The 17,376-nt window shown below is 55.3% G+C and overlaps 1 protein-coding gene across 1 annotated transcript in view; it reads left to right on the top strand.

Annotated features, from left to right (window-relative positions):
- The window catches only part of LOC147370226 (epididymis-specific alpha-mannosidase-like), a 43,327-nt gene extending 28,115 nt beyond the window's left edge, over positions 1–15,212 (top strand). Inside the window, exons 10-19 of the mRNA XM_086407349.1 lie at positions 1,881–2,014; positions 3,701–3,975; positions 4,675–4,866; positions 5,376–5,628; positions 6,741–6,851; positions 6,929–7,121; positions 11,503–11,640; positions 13,305–13,417; positions 13,761–13,881; positions 15,118–15,212. Of these exons, the coding sequence (XP_086263475.1) occupies positions 1,881–2,014; positions 3,701–3,975; positions 4,675–4,866; positions 5,376–5,628; positions 6,741–6,851; positions 6,929–7,121; positions 11,503–11,640; positions 13,305–13,417; positions 13,761–13,881; positions 15,118–15,212 (1,625 nt within the window). The remainder of the gene's footprint in view (positions 1–1,880; positions 2,015–3,700; positions 3,976–4,674; positions 4,867–5,375; positions 5,629–6,740; positions 6,852–6,928; positions 7,122–11,502; positions 11,641–13,304; positions 13,418–13,760; positions 13,882–15,117) is intronic.
- The last annotated feature ends 2,164 nt before the right edge of the window (positions 15,213–17,376 follow it).

Here is a 17,376-nt window from a genome sequence, read left to right as displayed (position 1 = left end):
GGCTGAGCGCCGAACAATTAATGCTTTTGAACTGTGGTGTTGGAGAAGACTCTTGAGAGTCCCTTGGACTGCAAGGAGATCCAACCAGTCCATTCTGAAGGAGATCAGCCCTGGGATTTCTTTGGAAGGAATGATGTTAAAGCTGAAACTCCAGTACTTTGGCCATGTCATGCAAAGAGTTGACTCATTGGAAGAGACTCTGATGCTGGGAGGGATTGGGGGCAGGAGGAGAAGGGGACGACAGAGGATGAGATGGCTGGATGGTATCACTGACTCGATGGACGTGAGTTTGAGTGGACTCTGGGAGATACTGATGGACAGGGAGGCCTGGCGCACTGTGATTCATGGGGCCGCAAAGAGTCGGACACGACTGAGCGACTGATCTGATCTCATCTGATTTGGGCAGGTGACTTCACTTCACTGAGCCGTTTCCTCTCTGTGACTGAGGAAGGCCTAATTCTTGCCTCCAACTAGAGGCAGGAAAAAATGGTAATGCAGTGTGGATGTTGCCAAGCACACTGCTTGCACAATTCAGTGTAAAACCTCACACATCCTGAAAGCTGGAGTGTTACTGTCCTCCCTTCATAGCTGAGGGCACACATGGAACAGAGATCATGGAGCTGCCCAGGGTCACACAGGGAGGATGGTCCCCACACCCCTGAGCTGCCCAGGGTCACACAGGGAGGATGGTCCCCACACCCCTGAGCTGCCCAGGGTCACACAGGGAGGACGGTCCCCACACCCCTGAGCTGCCCAGGGTCACACAGGTAGGAATGCTCCCCATACCCCTGAGCTGCCCAGGATCACACAGGCAGGAATGGTACCCATAACCCCTGTGCTGCCCACCTCTGCAGACAGGATGTATGCGTTCTTTTGACATTGTGGGCTTCACAGGTAGAGGATGAGTGGTCACCCTTTTTGCCTGGAGCTGAGGGGATTCACCCCTGCAAATCCTGGGCAATCAGAGATAGGTGTCTTCCCTGCAGGAGCATGTGGCCCGCCCACCCTCCCAGGATCCACACTCACCCTGCTCTCTCTTACTGTGCTCTCCCCACTCTGCCTCACCCCTCACCTGCCCAGCTCTGCCCTCTTCTCTGTGTCTGAGTACAGTTCCATCTTACCTTCAGACACTGGAAGGGGCAGACACAGGAGTGCAGCAGACTGGAATCCTGTCCACAGGGACTGGGGTCGGGAGGGGATGACGGACATAGAAAGGGAAGTAGAACGGGGTCCTTCCAGTGTCTGGTGAGTCCAGCCATTCCCATGAGCTCACAGGGGCAGCTCCCCAAGGAAAGGGCAGGTGGAGACCCCAGAAAGACATCCAGCCATGGGAACTGCATGGGCAGAGGCCAGGGACTGGACAGTGTGTGCAGTGTTCACGGATCTGGGAGTCATTGGACGTGGTCATAGATGGTCACCTGGGGTTGGGGGTAGAGCAGAAAGAGAGTCCAGGTTCATACCAAAAAGGGCTCCACTGCTGACCTTGGTGACTGACTTTGACCCTCCAAGCTCCAGAGAATTGTCTGTACATTGCCAGCTCTCCAGCTTTGGCGCCAGGCCATAGGGCGTGGGTCACCTTGGACACCTAAGCCTTGGCTCTAGACCTCAGTCTTCTCACCAGTAACGCTGCTGAACAGTAGAGATGAGTGAGGAGCTCAAGGACCCTCATCTCTAGGGCATGCTCCCCCATCCCGCCTGGGAATCAGGACCCAGCTTGAACAGATGAGGAGGGGTTGGACATCAGAGCCCATGTGTCTGTCTGTCCTTCCCCTGGGCCTCTGCAGAGCTCGTCTCACCTGCCTCAGATTCTCTTGTTCCGAGGGGCACCAGGGGTGAAGGTTGGGTCAGGTACAGCAGTAGATCCTGTTCTCTGTATGCAGGCCCAGAGCCTGGGGGACACTTTGCAGTGGTCTACAACCCACTGGCTTGGACGGTCACCACCATCATCACCCTGACTGTGGACTTCCCCAAAGTCAGCATCACAGACGAGTCAGGCCTCCCTGTGCCTGCACAGGTAAGGGGCACATCCCATCTGTGGTGCATGCCCTGTTGCTGCCCTTGCTCTGCATGGGGCCCCCAGAAGTGGGCATCTAAGGGGAAGATGTGACACGCTGCCCTGACTGTGAGGAGTGTCCTAAGGGTGAGTCACCATCAGGGTCAGTGGATCCACCCAGTGGACTGACCCTTCCCTTTGCGTATCTGAGTTGACCAGAATCCGCCTGTAATGCAGAGCCACAAGAAACACGGGTTCGATACCTGGTTGGGAATATCCACTGCATGAGCGCATGGTAACCCACTCCAGTACTCTTGACTGGAGAATCCCATGGGCAGAGAGCCTGGTGGGCTACAGTCCATGGGGTCACCAAGAGTCAGACAACACTGAGGTGACTTGGTGTATAAGTATATATGACCCTGTATAAATTTCTACTTCCCATGCGGAAGCCAGCAATAGTCTTCACTGTTCATCTTTATGGAGGTGCTGTCGTAGGGGCAGGCCCCAGCTATGACACCCACATCCTGTGTGGTCCCTGCTCATCTCCTTCCCAGACCTGGAGCTAGACTTGATTATAGAGGTGACCCTCCTGTTACCAAGCCAGCCCTTCCTTGGGGAGCTGGATCGAGTAATGCCATTAGTCAGCCACTCAGCAAACACTCCTGAAAGCCTGTGCTGGGCTTGGTCCCAGATGAGTGCTCATCCCTGGACTCGGGAGCCATCCTGGGATTCAAGGAGCAGATACAGAAATGGACAGTTAAGGCCTGGGGTAATGACCAGGCAGCCAGGGCAGTGATCCTTAGCTGAAACAGATGAGGAAGATTCCTCTGTGTCAGGGTCAGGGGAGGGAAGGGTGTTGGGTGGAGTAGACCCAACATGGAACATCTCCCTTCCCCACCCAAAGGCACCACCCACCAAGCCGAAATGCTCTTTCTTAAATACTACTGAACACCTAGTATGTGTCAGGCGTTACTCTAGGCACTGGAGGAACTTTAATAACCAAGTAGACAAAAGTTCCTGCATTCGGGGGGCTCCTATTCCAGTGGGGGATCCAGGCAAGAAGAAAATCAGAAAGCATAGGAGTGACATGACAATTGTGCTGGAGGAAAAGATCAGGACAGGTTAGGGGTGTGGGGTGCGGATGGGTATCTCTTTTAGTTCAGAGAAAGGCCAGGCTGGAGCCTGCAAGGAGCCACATGGGATTGCTCATAGCCCCCCAAACCCTCCCACAAGACCCAGAAATGACACTTGCTCCCTAGAGACTGAAGAACCTCCTGCATGGACCCAGTGTCCTCATCCAATTCCCTTCCCTGAATCAGATGACGTGCAGCTAGAGAAAAGCTTGCAGGGTGACCTGGAAACCTCCCTCCTTGGAAAAATCAGAGGATTAAGAGACAAGGGAACCCCCTCTAAAGAGGTGGAACACTGTGAGCAGTCTCAGAGGCAGGAACAGGAGGGAGTGTGGGAGGAGGGCAGGTGGTTTGCAGCCCCAGTAGAGAAGGAGGAAGAAGGGAGAGGAGATTGGATCCAGTTGATCAGGGAGGGTGCAGGAGGGGAGCCCAGCTCAGCCCAGTGTTGGATGACCAGCTGTCTCTGTGTCAAGCAAGCACTCCATCCACCAGGTGTGTAAGCCCAGGATTTCCGAGGAGACTGAGGCACCTTCCATCCCTGACATCCATCATTCATCCCGCCCTTCGGGTCTTGCAGGTCCAGTGCTCGAAGGAGATGCCCTCTGCCTATGACCTGCACGTGCTGACCACGATCCCGGGACTCAGTTACCGGCACTACAGCATCCGGCCCAGCAGGAGTTCCCAGGAGGAAACGGGGGAGCCTGAGCCCTTTGTGGCCATAACCACGCAGTTTGGAGGCCGACTCAGGAGATACGGTGGGCAGGTGGGCGGGAGCCTGGTGCCTGTGAAAAATGACTGCTACATCGTCTTCCTGGACCTGGACACCAACCTGATGCACAGTATCTGGGAGAGGTGAGGTGCAGTCATTGCTGCCTCTGAGGCCAGGAGGACCCTGGGACCTGGGCATGTAATGCCCTACTTGGATCTCCATTTCCTCAGCCAAGGGCAAGGGTGTGATGGTGAAGCTCCCTGTAGTGCATCGAGCTCTATTCCTAAGTGTGTGAGTCTAGGCCAGGACACAGAAGCAGCCAGGACCTACAGGATCCAGCAGAGGTGGTCAGGGGGAGAGTGTGGGGAGCAGCAGAAATGGGGTGCAGCCCCAGAACGTTCTGAGTCTCCCTGGTCAGGCTGGGAAAGGTGCAGTCAGCACTGTGGACTTAGGCTCCATCATGGCTCAGGACCCACACATCTTTCACCTTGATCAAGCCCTGGTGACTCGAACCTCCTTTCTGTCTCTCAAGACTGGCCTACACTGACGTATCATGCAATGAGATTATACCATATGGGGTCCTTGGCAGGCTCCCTTCTTTCAATTCTTGTCATGTTTCCAACTTTCAGGCACGTTGAAGGGTCAATGAGACCCCTCATTCTTCTTGCAGACTCAATAATATTCTGTTGTACAGATAGACCACTTTAGTCCTGTTGAAGGGTCTCTGTTCATCCCTGGCTCCTGGCTGGCATCTCCATGGAGCCTCTGTGAGCCTGGTTCCAGCATGAGGATGACATGTTTTCTGTCATGATGACACGGCTTTCTCTTTCCTCTGTTTGCAGGCAGAGTAACCGAAAGGTATATGTGACCCAGCAGTTCATGGAGTATCACGCAAATAGTGATGTCTGGCAAGGCCCCGTTTCAGACAATTATGTGTTCACACCCAGTGGTACAGCAGAGCCAGCGTGGGAAGCTGTGATGATGGAGATCGTGGAGGGGCTGCTGGTGACTGAGATCCGGCAGTACTTCTACAGGTGAGGGCGGCCCCCTGGTTGTGCTCAGCACATGGAGGTGCTCACAGGCAGATGAATGGGGAAATGAGGGCCTGTCATGCTTCAGACACCCAGCTCCTGGACCTGGGCTTGGCACACAGTCCTTCCTCCATGGAAGTTCGATGAAGTCATGAGCTGGTCCACTCTGCAGTCCAGTCTCTGCAGTCCTGCTCTGCTTGCCTGCGCTGTGTCACCTTGGTGGTACCTAAGTCTAGAGGCGGGACAGGAGCCCATGGTGACAGTGAAAACGCAGGAGAGCAGTTCTTGTGTTTTCATTAGCAGGACAGACAGAGCCCCCAGGCATCGCTGGGTGCCCAGAACCTTCAGGGAACCGGATCCCTCCTGTTCTATTGCCCAAGCAGTCTCCCCACCCCGCTGGCTGCAGGAAGGATGGAGGGAGGGAAACAGAAGGAGAGGAAGGAAGAAACGAGAAGGGCGGGGCATCCAGAAGGCTCCCCAGGCTTGCCCTACCTCTCCTGCTTCTCCTCCAGGGAGGTGAACGACAGTGAGCCCACGTTCACCATCTACTCCCGGCTGGCCCATGGATCCCAGGGCTCTGACGGGGAGCTGCTCTGCCATCACATAGAGCAGGAGTACCGGGTGGGCCCCTTGGAGCTGAACCGCGAGGCCATCCTGAGGACAAGCACCAAGCTGAACACAGGGCGGGTCCTCTACTCGGACAACAACAGCTACCAGATGCAGCGCAGGCCGTACAGGAACTACAAGAACAACACCATCGCTCGGGTATGCCCTGAGCTGTCCTGGAGTGTGGCTGCTGTAGACCCAATCTTGATGGCCATTTTCCAGAAAGCAGGAGAGTTCCCTTAGGTCCAGAGCGTCTCCAGAGCCCCGCTGCCCTGAGTCTGCCCCTAGGGCCTGTGGCCAGGCTTGTTCAAACCAGGTGTCAGAGCTCTGGGGCCACCGTGGATGAGCTGTGTCCCTGAGGTCCCTTATGTGCACCACAGGTCCTGCTCGGTCAGATGGATGACCGACTGGAGGTTGCTTGAGGATTAAGCACGTGGTGCCTGTCTAGGCCTGAACGGGGTGTGACCCTCCTTGGCTGCTCAGAGCAGTGCCTCAGCCTGTCTTCCAGGGAGAGCGGATTAGGGGCTGAACTCCAAAATCAATCAGCTCCCAGGGTCTCACCCTCCGGAGGCATGACCTTGGGCGAGTCCCTGGGTGTCCCTGGGCCTCGGTGCTCTCCTGGGAAGAGAGCGACCTCCCCCTGAGCTGTGCTGAGGCCTGGGATGATCAGGGGCAGCACAGCGCTGGGTGCCTCCTGAGCCTTCCTCTAGTCAGTTGTCTCTTCTTCCAGAGGGACCCGGAGAAGGGGGTGTGTCTCCTCCCTGCTCTGTCTTCCTTGAGCTTCTGTCAGTTCATCTCTACAGCTGGTCTTCACACACTGTGCCCTGGGCTCCAGAGGGTCCGGGGCTACCAGCCCCGGACATCTTCCTCCAAAACAGGAAAGGGCAGGGCTGTGCGAGTGTTTTCCAACCCAGACACCAACCTCTCTCTATTTGGGAACCCCTGGCTGGGGGCCATCTCAGGCTGGACTGGCACAAATGCCTCATTGTCTCCCTGCACCAGGGGGACCTTTTGGGCACATTTCACATATGGGGAAACTGAGGCTTGGGCAGGCTGGGCCCCCAGGGCATAAGGTCAGGAAGCAGTGGAGCTGGATTGAATCCCAGTGTGTTCATCTCACAAGTCAGAGCCCCTCCCATCAGTACTGTGCCACCCTGGGCTGCTGCTGTGCCCATGCAGGAGGCTGCCTAGGGCCAGAGGGAGATCCCCGACCTGCTGGCTGACCTGGCCCACTGCCCCCACCACCAGCCTGCCAATGTTTCTGTCTGCAGAATTACTACCCCATGGTGCAATCAGCCTTCATCCAGGACAGACGAAGCAGGCTGGTGCTGCTGTCCGATCAGGCGCACGGTGTCTCCAGCCAAAGGAACGGGCAGATGGAGGTAGGAGGAGGCCCCGCTGGTCACTCTTGGGGACCCCAGGGCCCAGGCAGGCCCGGTCAGACAGTTGTCCCCTGCAGGTCATGCTCCACCGCCGGCTGGTGAACAACAATCCGGGAAACATCGCTGTTGACCTCACACTGAATGACACCTCGGTCGCCCACCCAGTGTTCTGGCTCCTGCTGGGCTCCAGGGCCCTCATCAGTGGCCTGCGCCAGAGGAGCGGGCTGGCGCTGCAGCACCGGCCCATCGTGATGCTCAGAAAGATGAACGGTGAGGTGGGGGTCCTTTCACTTCACCCGCCATCACTGCCCCCAGGGGAGCCCACCTTCCCAGGGATGGGGCTGAGCTCGTATTGGTAGCCAATGGTGAATGATGTTGATTTGTGATCTCTGAAGAAGATTTAGCTTTGGGATCAGGGCCCATGCTTGATCACTCAGACCTTTTGTGTAGCTGAAGCTTCATTACACTGAAAAATGACAGAGAAAGCCTCTGAGGTAGACGTCAGAAGGCGGAGGGGCAGAACCCCACCTGGTAGTCATATCAAGCCTTTATACATTTTTACCAGACCCACTCCCACAAGCGACATCTTAAATGAACAAGGTTAGAACCAACAAGAGACAGGTCTTACCAGACTGACTGCCACAAGTAAGTCTTAAGATAAGATTAGTCAGAAGGTACTTCTTAAGAAGGAGAAACATGTCCTGGAGCACGATACTTTTTTATTGTATAATCATGAGTATAGAGTTTAAGGAAAAACATACTCTTGAGCAAGATGAGTTGTTTTGTTGTGTAATCATTAGCTCTGGGCTTAAAGAAAGTCAGTCTTAAAGATTGCTGTCATAACACCTCACAGTTTAAGTAAAAACATCTTTTGGGTCTAAGACAAAGAAATGTAGAAAAAAAAAAGTTTGTCCATTCTTCTCCTCCAGGACCCTGGACCGCTTATCTCTACCTAGTACCTTATCCTACCAGTACCTGCTAGGATCTGGGCTACTTCGGGGTAGGAAGGGACCAGAGTCCTCACATCCAGGCCCCTCATTTTAAATGTGGGCAACCTGAGGTGCACAGAGTTTCAGTGACTCATTCCAGGTCATACAGCTAGTAGGTTCACAGCTGGGACTTACTGCAATGCCCTCCTTACCTCTGTTCCCTCAATCTCCTCTATTTCCTTCTATGAGGACACTTTCTACTTCTTCCTATGATATATGTTACCATTCAGGTCTGGTTGCTCAGCATTTAAGAGACCGGCTTTATCTGAATTAAGTGCATTGTCACCAAGTGAGGGTGATTCTATTCTATGTCCTGATCTGTAAGTTTTATGAGTTGCCTCTCCTGAAGCTTCTATAAATTTCCTTCACTACAGTTGGGTAGCATAGCTAAATAGTTGAACATGAAATAGTTTAAACAATGAGTGCATTTGAAAGTATTTGAAGATGCTACTATAGAGAATCTTTCAAATTTTATAGACATAAACACAAAGTGTGTATTTGTCATTCTCTCTACAGGCATACCTCAACATATATGCATTGCTTTTCTTTTTTTTTTTTTTGAGTATTGAAGATACTGCATTGTTTACAAATTGAAGGTTTGCTGCATCTTGCATGCAGCACGTTCATCTGCACTGCTCGTTCAACAGCATTTGCTCAGTTCACACCAATGTATCACATTTTGCTATTTCCCACAGTATTCAAATATTTTTCATTATTACTATAATTGCCACAGGATTAGTGATCTTTGTCATTGTTCTTGCAGAAAGATTGCTAATCACTGAAGTCTCACCTGAGGTAACTTTTTTTTTTAACAAGAAAGCTTTTAAAATCTAATGTATATATAAACTGTTTCTCTTAGACATAATGCTACTGCACACAATAGATTATAGTAAAGTGTAAACATAAGTTTTATATGCACTATGAAACCAAGATACTCCTGTCTGGCTTTATTACAATATTTGACTTATTTCAGTGGATGGAGTCAAACCCACATTGACTCCAAATGTTGCCTGTAATCCTTAACCTGTTTCCTATTTCTCATCACTTGCAGAACTTCTGATGAGGGCGTGATTTTAGGTTTTCCCTGTTTGAGATTTAGGCTAGACTTCCGCAAGGCATTAGAAGAAGGCGGGTGGTAGCTGAGGTGCTCACTGAGCATTCGCTGAGTGCCTGGCACGCTGCAGACTGCTCCTGCGCTTGACCCAGCTCTCGTCCTGAAGGACTTCTCAGGGGCTCTGCTGGGGAACAAGTCAGGGGATCCAACTTCAGGGTGAAGGGGAATTAGAGGCCACGAGAGACCTGATGTCTGTACGTTTGGTGGAGTTTGCAACCCCAGACCGGGTGGTGTACAGTGATCAACTTTAAGAGATAACAGTTGATGTTCTCTTGTTTGGAAGTAAAGAGACTGAAGTGGCAGGTACTTGAGCCGCACGTGGGGAAGCAAGTGGAATGGAAGGATGAGCTGGACAAGAGGCTGGGGCAGGAGGGAGACAGGGTAGCTCTGGGCCTCTTGGGAGCAGGTGGTCATGTCCATCTCTTTTGGGACTGTCAGGAGCTGCCGGCCCAGCCATGCCTGTGTCCAGGGGCAGATTCCGAGGAGAGAGACGGGTTTGGCCAGCTGGGCTGGGATTGCTCCTGTGGCAGTCAGTGGTTCCTTCCTGGCAGCAAAGAGGATGTTGCCGTGGTGAGAAAGCTCCATGGCTGTGGTCAGCTCCATCCACGGTCCCGTCCATGGCTGTGGCCAGCTCCATCCACGGTCCCGTCCATGGCTGTGGCCAGCTCCATCCACGGTCCCGTCCATGGCTGTGGCCAGCTCCATCCACGGTCCCGTCCATGGCTGTGGCCAGCTCCATCCACGGTCCCGTCCATGGCTGTGGCCAGCTCCATCCACGGTCCCGTCCATGGCTGTGGCCAGCTCCATCCACGGTCCCGTCCATGGCTGTGGCCAGCTCCATCCACGGTCCCGTCCATGGCTGTGGCCAGCTCCATCCACGGTCCCGTCCATGGCTGTGGCCAGCTCCATCCACGGTCCCGTCCATGGCTGTGGCCAGCTCCATCCACGGTCCCGTCCATGGCTGTGGCCAGCTCCATCCACGGTCCCGTCCATGGCTGTGGCCAGCTCCATCCACGGTCCCGTCCATGGCTGTGGCCAGCTCCATCCACGGTCCCGTCCATGGCTGTGGCCAGCTCCATCCACGGTCCCGTCCATGGCTGTGGCCAGCTCCATCCACGGTCCCGTCCATGGCTGTGGCCAGCTCCATCCACGGTCCCGTCCATGGCTGTGGCCAGCTCCATCCACGGTCCCGTCCATGGCTGTGGCCAGCTCCATCCACGGTCCCGTCCATGGCTGTGGCCAGCTCCATCCACGGTCCCGTCCATGGCTGTGGCCAGCTCCATCCACGGTCCCGTCCATGGCTGTGGCCAGCTCCATCCACGGTCCCGTCCATGGCTGTGGCCAGCTCCATCCACGGTCCCGTCCATGGCTGTGGCCAGCTCCATCCACGGTCCCGTCCATGGCTGTGGCCAGCTCCATCCACGGTCCCGTCCATGGCTGTGGCCAGCTCCATCCACGGTCCCGTCCATGGCTGTGGCCAGCTCCATCCACGGTCCCGTCCATGGCTGTGGCCAGCTCCATCCACGGTCCCGTCCATGGCTGTGGCCAGCTCCATCCACGGTCCCGTCCATGGCTGTGGCCAGCTCCATCCACGGTCCCGTCCATGGCTGTGGCCAGCTCCATCCACGGTCCCGTCCATGGCTGTGGTCAGCTCCATCCACGGTCCCGTCCATGGCTGTGGTCAGCTCCATCCACGGTCCCGTCCATGGCTGTGGCCAGCTCCATCCACGGTCCCGTCCATGGCTGTGGCCAGCTCCATCCACGGTCCCGTCCATGGCTGTGGTCAGCTCCATCCCAGGCTCAGCCCTGGGCTCTTCCACCTGTACAGACAGAAACCAAAGGTGTGAGACGGAGCCAGAGGAGCCTTTATTCTGGGGCAGACGCACCTGAGGGAAGGGTAGCGTGTATTGCTTCCTCGGGTGCTGGGCCCTTCATGCGCTGTCCACCCTCTCTTTCCGTTACCTGAGCGTCACTGTCTGCAGACCTTGTTTCTCCTCTTGTCTGGGAGGTGACTGTGAACAGCTCTGGGACCAAAGGAACTGAGATGCCTGTGTCAAGGGCCAAAATCCCAGGAAGGGCTCTGATTGGCCCTGATCGAATCACGTGACCCAAGCCTGACCAATCACTGAGTCCTGGGAACTGTAAAGAGATGGCGGCTCCAGCTGGAGCCCAGAGTTGAACAAAGCATCTCCTGGGAGAGATGGGCTGAGTCCCTCTGGGCAGAGGCAGCGACAGATGACAGCACGGGAGCTGGCATCTGAGACCTTGTTCACAGAGCAGGTCTCTGTGTGAACTCCCTGCAAGTTCTGGAAAAAATGGCGTCTTCTCTCTTGGCCCATCTCCCAGTCTGCAGTTTGAACTGGTTGGACCAGAGTTTCAAGGCAGGCTGGGGCTTTTGCACCAACAGGTGCTTCAGGCTGCCTGCCATGTGGGCCACAGGTGGGAGGGAGTGAGATCAGATGAAGTGGGGGACTTAGTGTGGCGAGCTGTGAGTGTCACGAGGAGAGTTTGGCCCAAAGCCTCTCCTTGTTGTCCATCTGCCTTTCAGAGATTGCCCTGCGTGGCTCAGGCTCCAGGCAGCAAGAGGCTGTGACGTTGCCACCAAGTGTCCACCTGCAGATCCTCAGCATCCCCGGCTGGAAGTACAGCTCAAACCACACAGAGCACCTGCAGACTCTCCAGAAAGGTGGCAGGTGTTCAGATGTCCAGACTCACTCCTGCCTCCACATGTCAGCCCGGTCCTCCAGCCCATCACTGAACAGAGGGGCTCTCCTCAGAGTCCTCCAGGCTCTGTGAGGTTCTGCTTCTTCCAGGGTCTTCTCCTGGAGCCTCATACACCGTTGTCCTGCCTGTATTTTGGGCTCAGGCATGACTTTGATGAGGTTCTGTTCATACCTTGAAAAATGATTCTAATGTCAGGCACTGCGGATAGAGCCATGGATGACACAGGAAACATCCCTGGGCTTGGGGGGCCTCTGTCTACAGAGGGAAGCAGGCAGTTCATCAGAGAGCAATGACAGTGATCTGAGGAAGGTCCCAGCTGGGCATCACTGAGGGCTTCCTGGTGGAGGCAACACCTTCTAGAAATGAATAGGTGCTGTACCCCTTACCTGCCCCTTTAGGCTCTGAGCAGTTCTGTGCCCCAGCCACTGCTGTGTCCCCAAAGCCGCACTCAGGGCTTCGGATGTTCCCATATAAATGTCAGCCCAGACAGACAGCCCGACAGCCCAGAACAGAAAGAAGTCAAGGCCAGATGTTATCTTTATGCCTGATAAACTGGATCTTTGAAAGAATGGCTCACGCCTGCAGCCACGTGGCTTCCTGACCCTGACCTCCAGCATCCCTGCACCACTGCCCACCTGACACATCTGATGGGGTGGACGGGGTTCCCAGCAGCAGTAGAGTCATTTGGCTCCAACGTGTGTGTGTGTGTGTGTGTGTGTGTGTGTGTGTGTATGGCCAAGCCACTGAGAAAGCACCTCCTAGAGGCTGCTTGTACTGAATGAAGTAAAGGAGACACAGGCTGGGCCAAGCAAGACCCTCTTCCCAGGGAGTGAGTAAGAAGCTGAGCGAGGGGAGCACTGGGGATGGCAGGAGGGCCGCCTGCCTCCCCAGGAACAAACAACCCCCGTATCATCATCACCTGCATCACCATTGCCATCATCTCCAGCATCATTTTCCAGTGGCAGAAATCCTTCCCTGATTCTCGAGCTCCAGTCCCTAAACCCATCACCTGAATGGAGACAAGAGACTTTGCAGACCTCTTATGCTGCAGTAACAAGGAGCCCACACGCTCTCTGTCCTCACACAGCACGGTTCATTTCGACCCCTTGCTCTGTGGGATCAGCAGGGTGGCCCTTCTTATTCGTTCTCCAACGTCCAGAGATGGAGGCTCTATTATGACACGTTTCCTAGGTCTTGGCGGCATGACCTGACACATTACCTTTGCAATGGTGACTCATCTTCAGGGTTACAAGGCCACACTCCCCTTCACAGGGGAAGGGCAGGGAGAATCTTCCAGAGAACAGGAGGCTGGAGGGACAGGCCCAAGGAGAACCTCACCAGTGAATAAGAATGAAGACTTTCCAGACTTCAGCAACGGCCCCAGTGTGGGCGGTGGGGGGCAGTAGCTTTGGCTGCGCCTGGGGTGGATCCTCCCCCTCCTTATTTATGCACACCAGCTGTGTGTCTGGGCAAGTGCCTGCCCCTCTCTGAGCCTTGTTTGGCTCATCTGCGAAGTGGGGCTGTGTTAGCTGCCTCCGAGGGAGGGTGAAGATGTGAAAGGGAGGTGAGAGTGTGAAGAGCCAGGCCGAGACTGTGTCCTCATTCCACCTTCCTTCTGTCCCCAAGACCGAGAGCACGAGGCCAAGGCAGACCTCCGCCGTGTCCTGCTGCGGCTCCAGCACCTGTATGAGGTGGACCAGGACCCCGTGCTGTCTCGGCCTGTGATGGTGAACCTGCAGGTCACCTGCCCCTCCCGTGTCCCGCTCCGACATCACTGAGTCAGGCTCCCAGGAGGAGGCACCCTTGGGAGACAAACCCTGGTGCCTGGGTGTTTGCTGGGGCGGCCCCACCTGCCTGCCACCTGCTGGGAGTGCTGATCCAGCCAGCCCTGGGGGATCAGCTCCTCCCAGCCTCAGTTCCTCATCTGTAAAATGGGACTGCCCCTCCTCCCATGGGGACTTGCGCTACAATGAATGTGGGGGATCCTGTCCCTGGGCCCTGGTGTGGCCGCCCTTCTTCGTCAGGTTCTCTGCTCAGATCTGCGGTCCGGGTGCTCAGCCCTTCCTGTGCTCTGTCCTGCAGTCTGTGCTGCGGGGACTGGGCTCCGTGGTGTCCGTGGAGGAGCGCTCACTCACAGGGACCTGGGACGTGAGCGAGATGCGCCGCTGGACCTGGAGCTCACAGGACCCTCACGGCCACAGAGGTTCGGGCACCCTGGTCCTGACCCCGCCTCGGGTAACCAGGCTGACCCCCAGACAGACTCCAGCTCTGCCCCTAAGGCCTGTGTGACCTGGAGCTGGCCGTCCTTCTCTGGGTCTCAGTCTTCCTGAATCAGCCACAGAAGGTTATACTCTAGGCTTCAGGTCAGTCTCCACGTGCCAGAGCTCCAGACAGGTTGTGTGTGTGTGTGTGCATGCACTTGTGTGTTCAAGACCACAACCCTCTGCGGCCTTGAGTGAGCCCCAAACTTTAGGTGCACCCCCAGGTGTTCTGACGGTTGCCCTGCTGTGCATTATGTGCACACACACAGACTGCTTCTTGCCTGGGAATGTTTGCCTCTGCTGTTCCTTCTGCCTGGAAAGCCATTGCCCCTTTATCTGGGCCTCCCCTGACTCGTGCCCCAGGTCCAGGGCTGAGTCAGGAGCCTCCCTTGCTCTCCCCTCTCCCTCACTTTGCTCTGTCCCATTTATCTCCTTTTTTGTCTACTGTACACAGCATAGTCTGGCTGCATAGGTAGGCACTTAGTCAATGTATGATAGACAGATGGATAAAGGGCTGGTTTGATAGAAAAAAAGATGGAAGGAAGGAAAAAAAGTGGATGGATGATGGACAGGTCAATGGTTGAGTGATGGATGGATGGAAAGAGGAAGGAAGGAAGGAAGGAAAGAGAATGCGTGAAGGATGAATGAAAGGAGGGAAAATGGATGGAACATGGACTGTTGTGTAGATGGAGGTTGAACAGATGGATAGGAGGATGCAGGATGGAGGCCGTATGAAAGGATGGAAGAGTGTGTGGTGGATGGTGGATGGAGGGAGGGATGGAGGGATGGATGCAGGAGCAAGTTTCATCCCAGGAGGAAGCCTAAACCCCAGGGTGTGTCTAAGGACAGCCTATTGAGATCAAGGGCAGGGCCCCCTCATGGCCTCAGTGAGAAGGCTCTTATGCACACATGCAGGGCCACAACCCATGGAGAAACAAGACCAAGCAGGCCCAGAGCCCCCAGTACATGCCTTGAATGTGCTGTGTCCTCAGGGGAGGCCAGAAATGAGAGGCCCTCCGGCAGTGCAGTCCTGTCAAGAGGGGTCAGCTGAGGGCTGCATCCACAGTGGGAGCCACAGACGCAACAGGAGCCGTGTTGCCAGGGGGATGCTGGGAGGAGGGGACCTGGGGAAGCAGGTGGTCCAGAGGCCATGCTGGACTGACCCTCTCTGCTCCCAGGCAACTCCAGTAGGCCCTCGCCACCGCCAGGAGGCCCTGAGGTCACCATCTACCCGAAGGAGATCCGGACGTTCTTCATTCACTTTCAAGAGTAGTGAGCCCTTGGCAGATTCTTGGTCCCAAGACACAGGAAAGCAGCCTACAGGGATGAGGGGAAAGCTGCCAATCTGGAGGGCTAACGGCAGGAAATGGATGGATGGGGGGTGTTCTGACTTCTTAAATAAAACTGCATTAAGGACCTGTGTCTTCCCCTGCCCACTGGAGCCAGCCCTCTCTCCCCTCTCCTATCACAGACAGTAGCTTCACACATGCTCACACTCAGGCTTCACTTGCAAGAGTCAAAGCCACGAAGTTCTCCCAAAGATAGAAGGAATAATCCACAGGGATACCAAGATGCATCTGCCTGCATCCTGCCAGATCTCAGCAAGTCCCCCAGTGTTAACACTGGCCCTGCTGTGTCCTGGGCACCTTCATGGGCTCATTACAGGGTGGAGATGCCCCTGCTGTGGAGGGATATGCCTAAGATATACGGGAGGGAGCTACAGCACTGGCCTACTGACCCGGATGTGTGATGCCAAGCTCTGTGTCCAATCTCATACTCTTGCCCTGGCCCCTGGGCGCACCTGCCCTACAGGAAGTTCCTACAGCTCAGGCCACTGAAAGATGGAAGGAAATCATGTAGCAAGTGAAACACAGAAAACCCAGTGTAAGGATTATTAATATTAAAGATCCCACTGGTGTCATAATTTCAGGACCACGAACAGCAGCCGCCTCAGGACTCTGTGCTTCTGGTGACCATTATGAGACAGAGCAGGACACGGAGGGGGTCTGGAGCTGGTGGGTACCCTCAGAAGGGTTGGCACAGGAAGGGGAGAAGAAGAGATGGCAGGAGCAGATGACCATATGAAAGTGTGTCAATGCCGTGCAGCTGTGTCCTCTGTGCCCGGGTTCTGCACTGGGGTTGCCTGCCTTGGTATGAAGCCCATTTTATGCAAGACAAGCTGAACGGGAATGGGTAGAGAGGAAGGTTCTCAAACTGTGGATGTTTGACTCTGCCCTGAGAAACTTTTCCTTCTCCCCAGCCCCCAAATGCCCTCTGTTGGGGGCAGAGCTGTCTGAACTCCCCTGCTCCCCAGGGATGCCCTATAGAGCTGGACAAAGCCCTGGAAGCCAGCTCCAAGGAGGAAAATAGAGCTGCTCCCCGTGTGATCTTGACATGAATGGAGGACTGACCTTCTGATTCCAGCTGCCTCACCCAACGCGGAACAATAACCTGCCCTCTGGACACTAAAGACCCTAAACTGCAGGAGTGGATGGACTTGAATACACTGCCTACCCATCTCCCAGCCCCAGAGCGAGATTAGAGGAGAGATGGCCAGGGAGAGGGAACAGGTGGAGTTATAAGAGAGGAAGCCAGAGCAGAGAGAGAGAAAGAGCCTACAAGACCCAGCCTTGCCCTGGCTTTCCTCCCACACCATGGCCCAGGACCAGCCATCTCCCCAGCACCCTGTGCCCTCCACCCCTCCCGGAGGAAGCCCTCCAGGGTCCTCCAAGCACGTCCAGACCACCAGAGCAGATTCTCCTGTGGGCAGAGCCACCACAGCCAAGTCCTGTCTCCCCACAAGGACATCCTGGGGGCAGCACAACTCTTGCCCCTCACCTCCAGCACAGAGCCTGGCACAGAGTCAGGGTTCAGTGGCTGTTAACTGATGGAAACTTGAGAATGGGGTGCAGGGCAGCCTTGCAGCCTGGGGTGGGGTGGACCTGCTGTGTATGAGGAGAGTTATCTCTGTGGTCAGGCACTGGGGGGGCACTTACATCTCCAACAGCTTAGTATCCAAACCACCCTATGGACAGACCTACGAGTGCCCACTGTCCAGGTCAGGAGCCCGGGGCTCTGAGTCAGGCTGTCAGGAGGTGTGCAGGGTCCTGCTCCAGGGGGGAGGGACTCGCCCACACAGTAGGTGGAGGTGGAGTTGGGAGGAGCTGCTGAGCTGAGCTTTATATGCTGTGCTGTGGGTATCACCCATGTCGTCCATGGTAGAAGGGGGACAGCCATGTCCATGACAGTTACATCCCTGAGTTCTTTCCCTCAAAAGATCAGGAGGTCCTGCTTTGTTCCTGGAGGTGATCCAGCAAAGGACATAATGGACTCATGTGGACCAAACACACAGGTTAATACAGAAAGATATTCATCAGTAAATGCTATGGAGGCAGGATCCAAGGCCCAGAGAAAATCTCTCACAGATGAAAAGACAT

Source organism: Bos grunniens, chromosome 6 (genome assembly GCF_055505025.1).
Source record: "Bos grunniens cultivar Pamir isolate PY7600 chromosome 6, Bosgru_T2T1.0, whole genome shotgun sequence".
Lineage (NCBI taxonomy): Eukaryota > Metazoa > Chordata > Mammalia > Artiodactyla > Bovidae > Bos > Bos grunniens.
The sequence above is the reverse complement of the archived record's forward strand: the minus strand, read 5'-3'. Positions and strand labels throughout refer to the sequence as shown.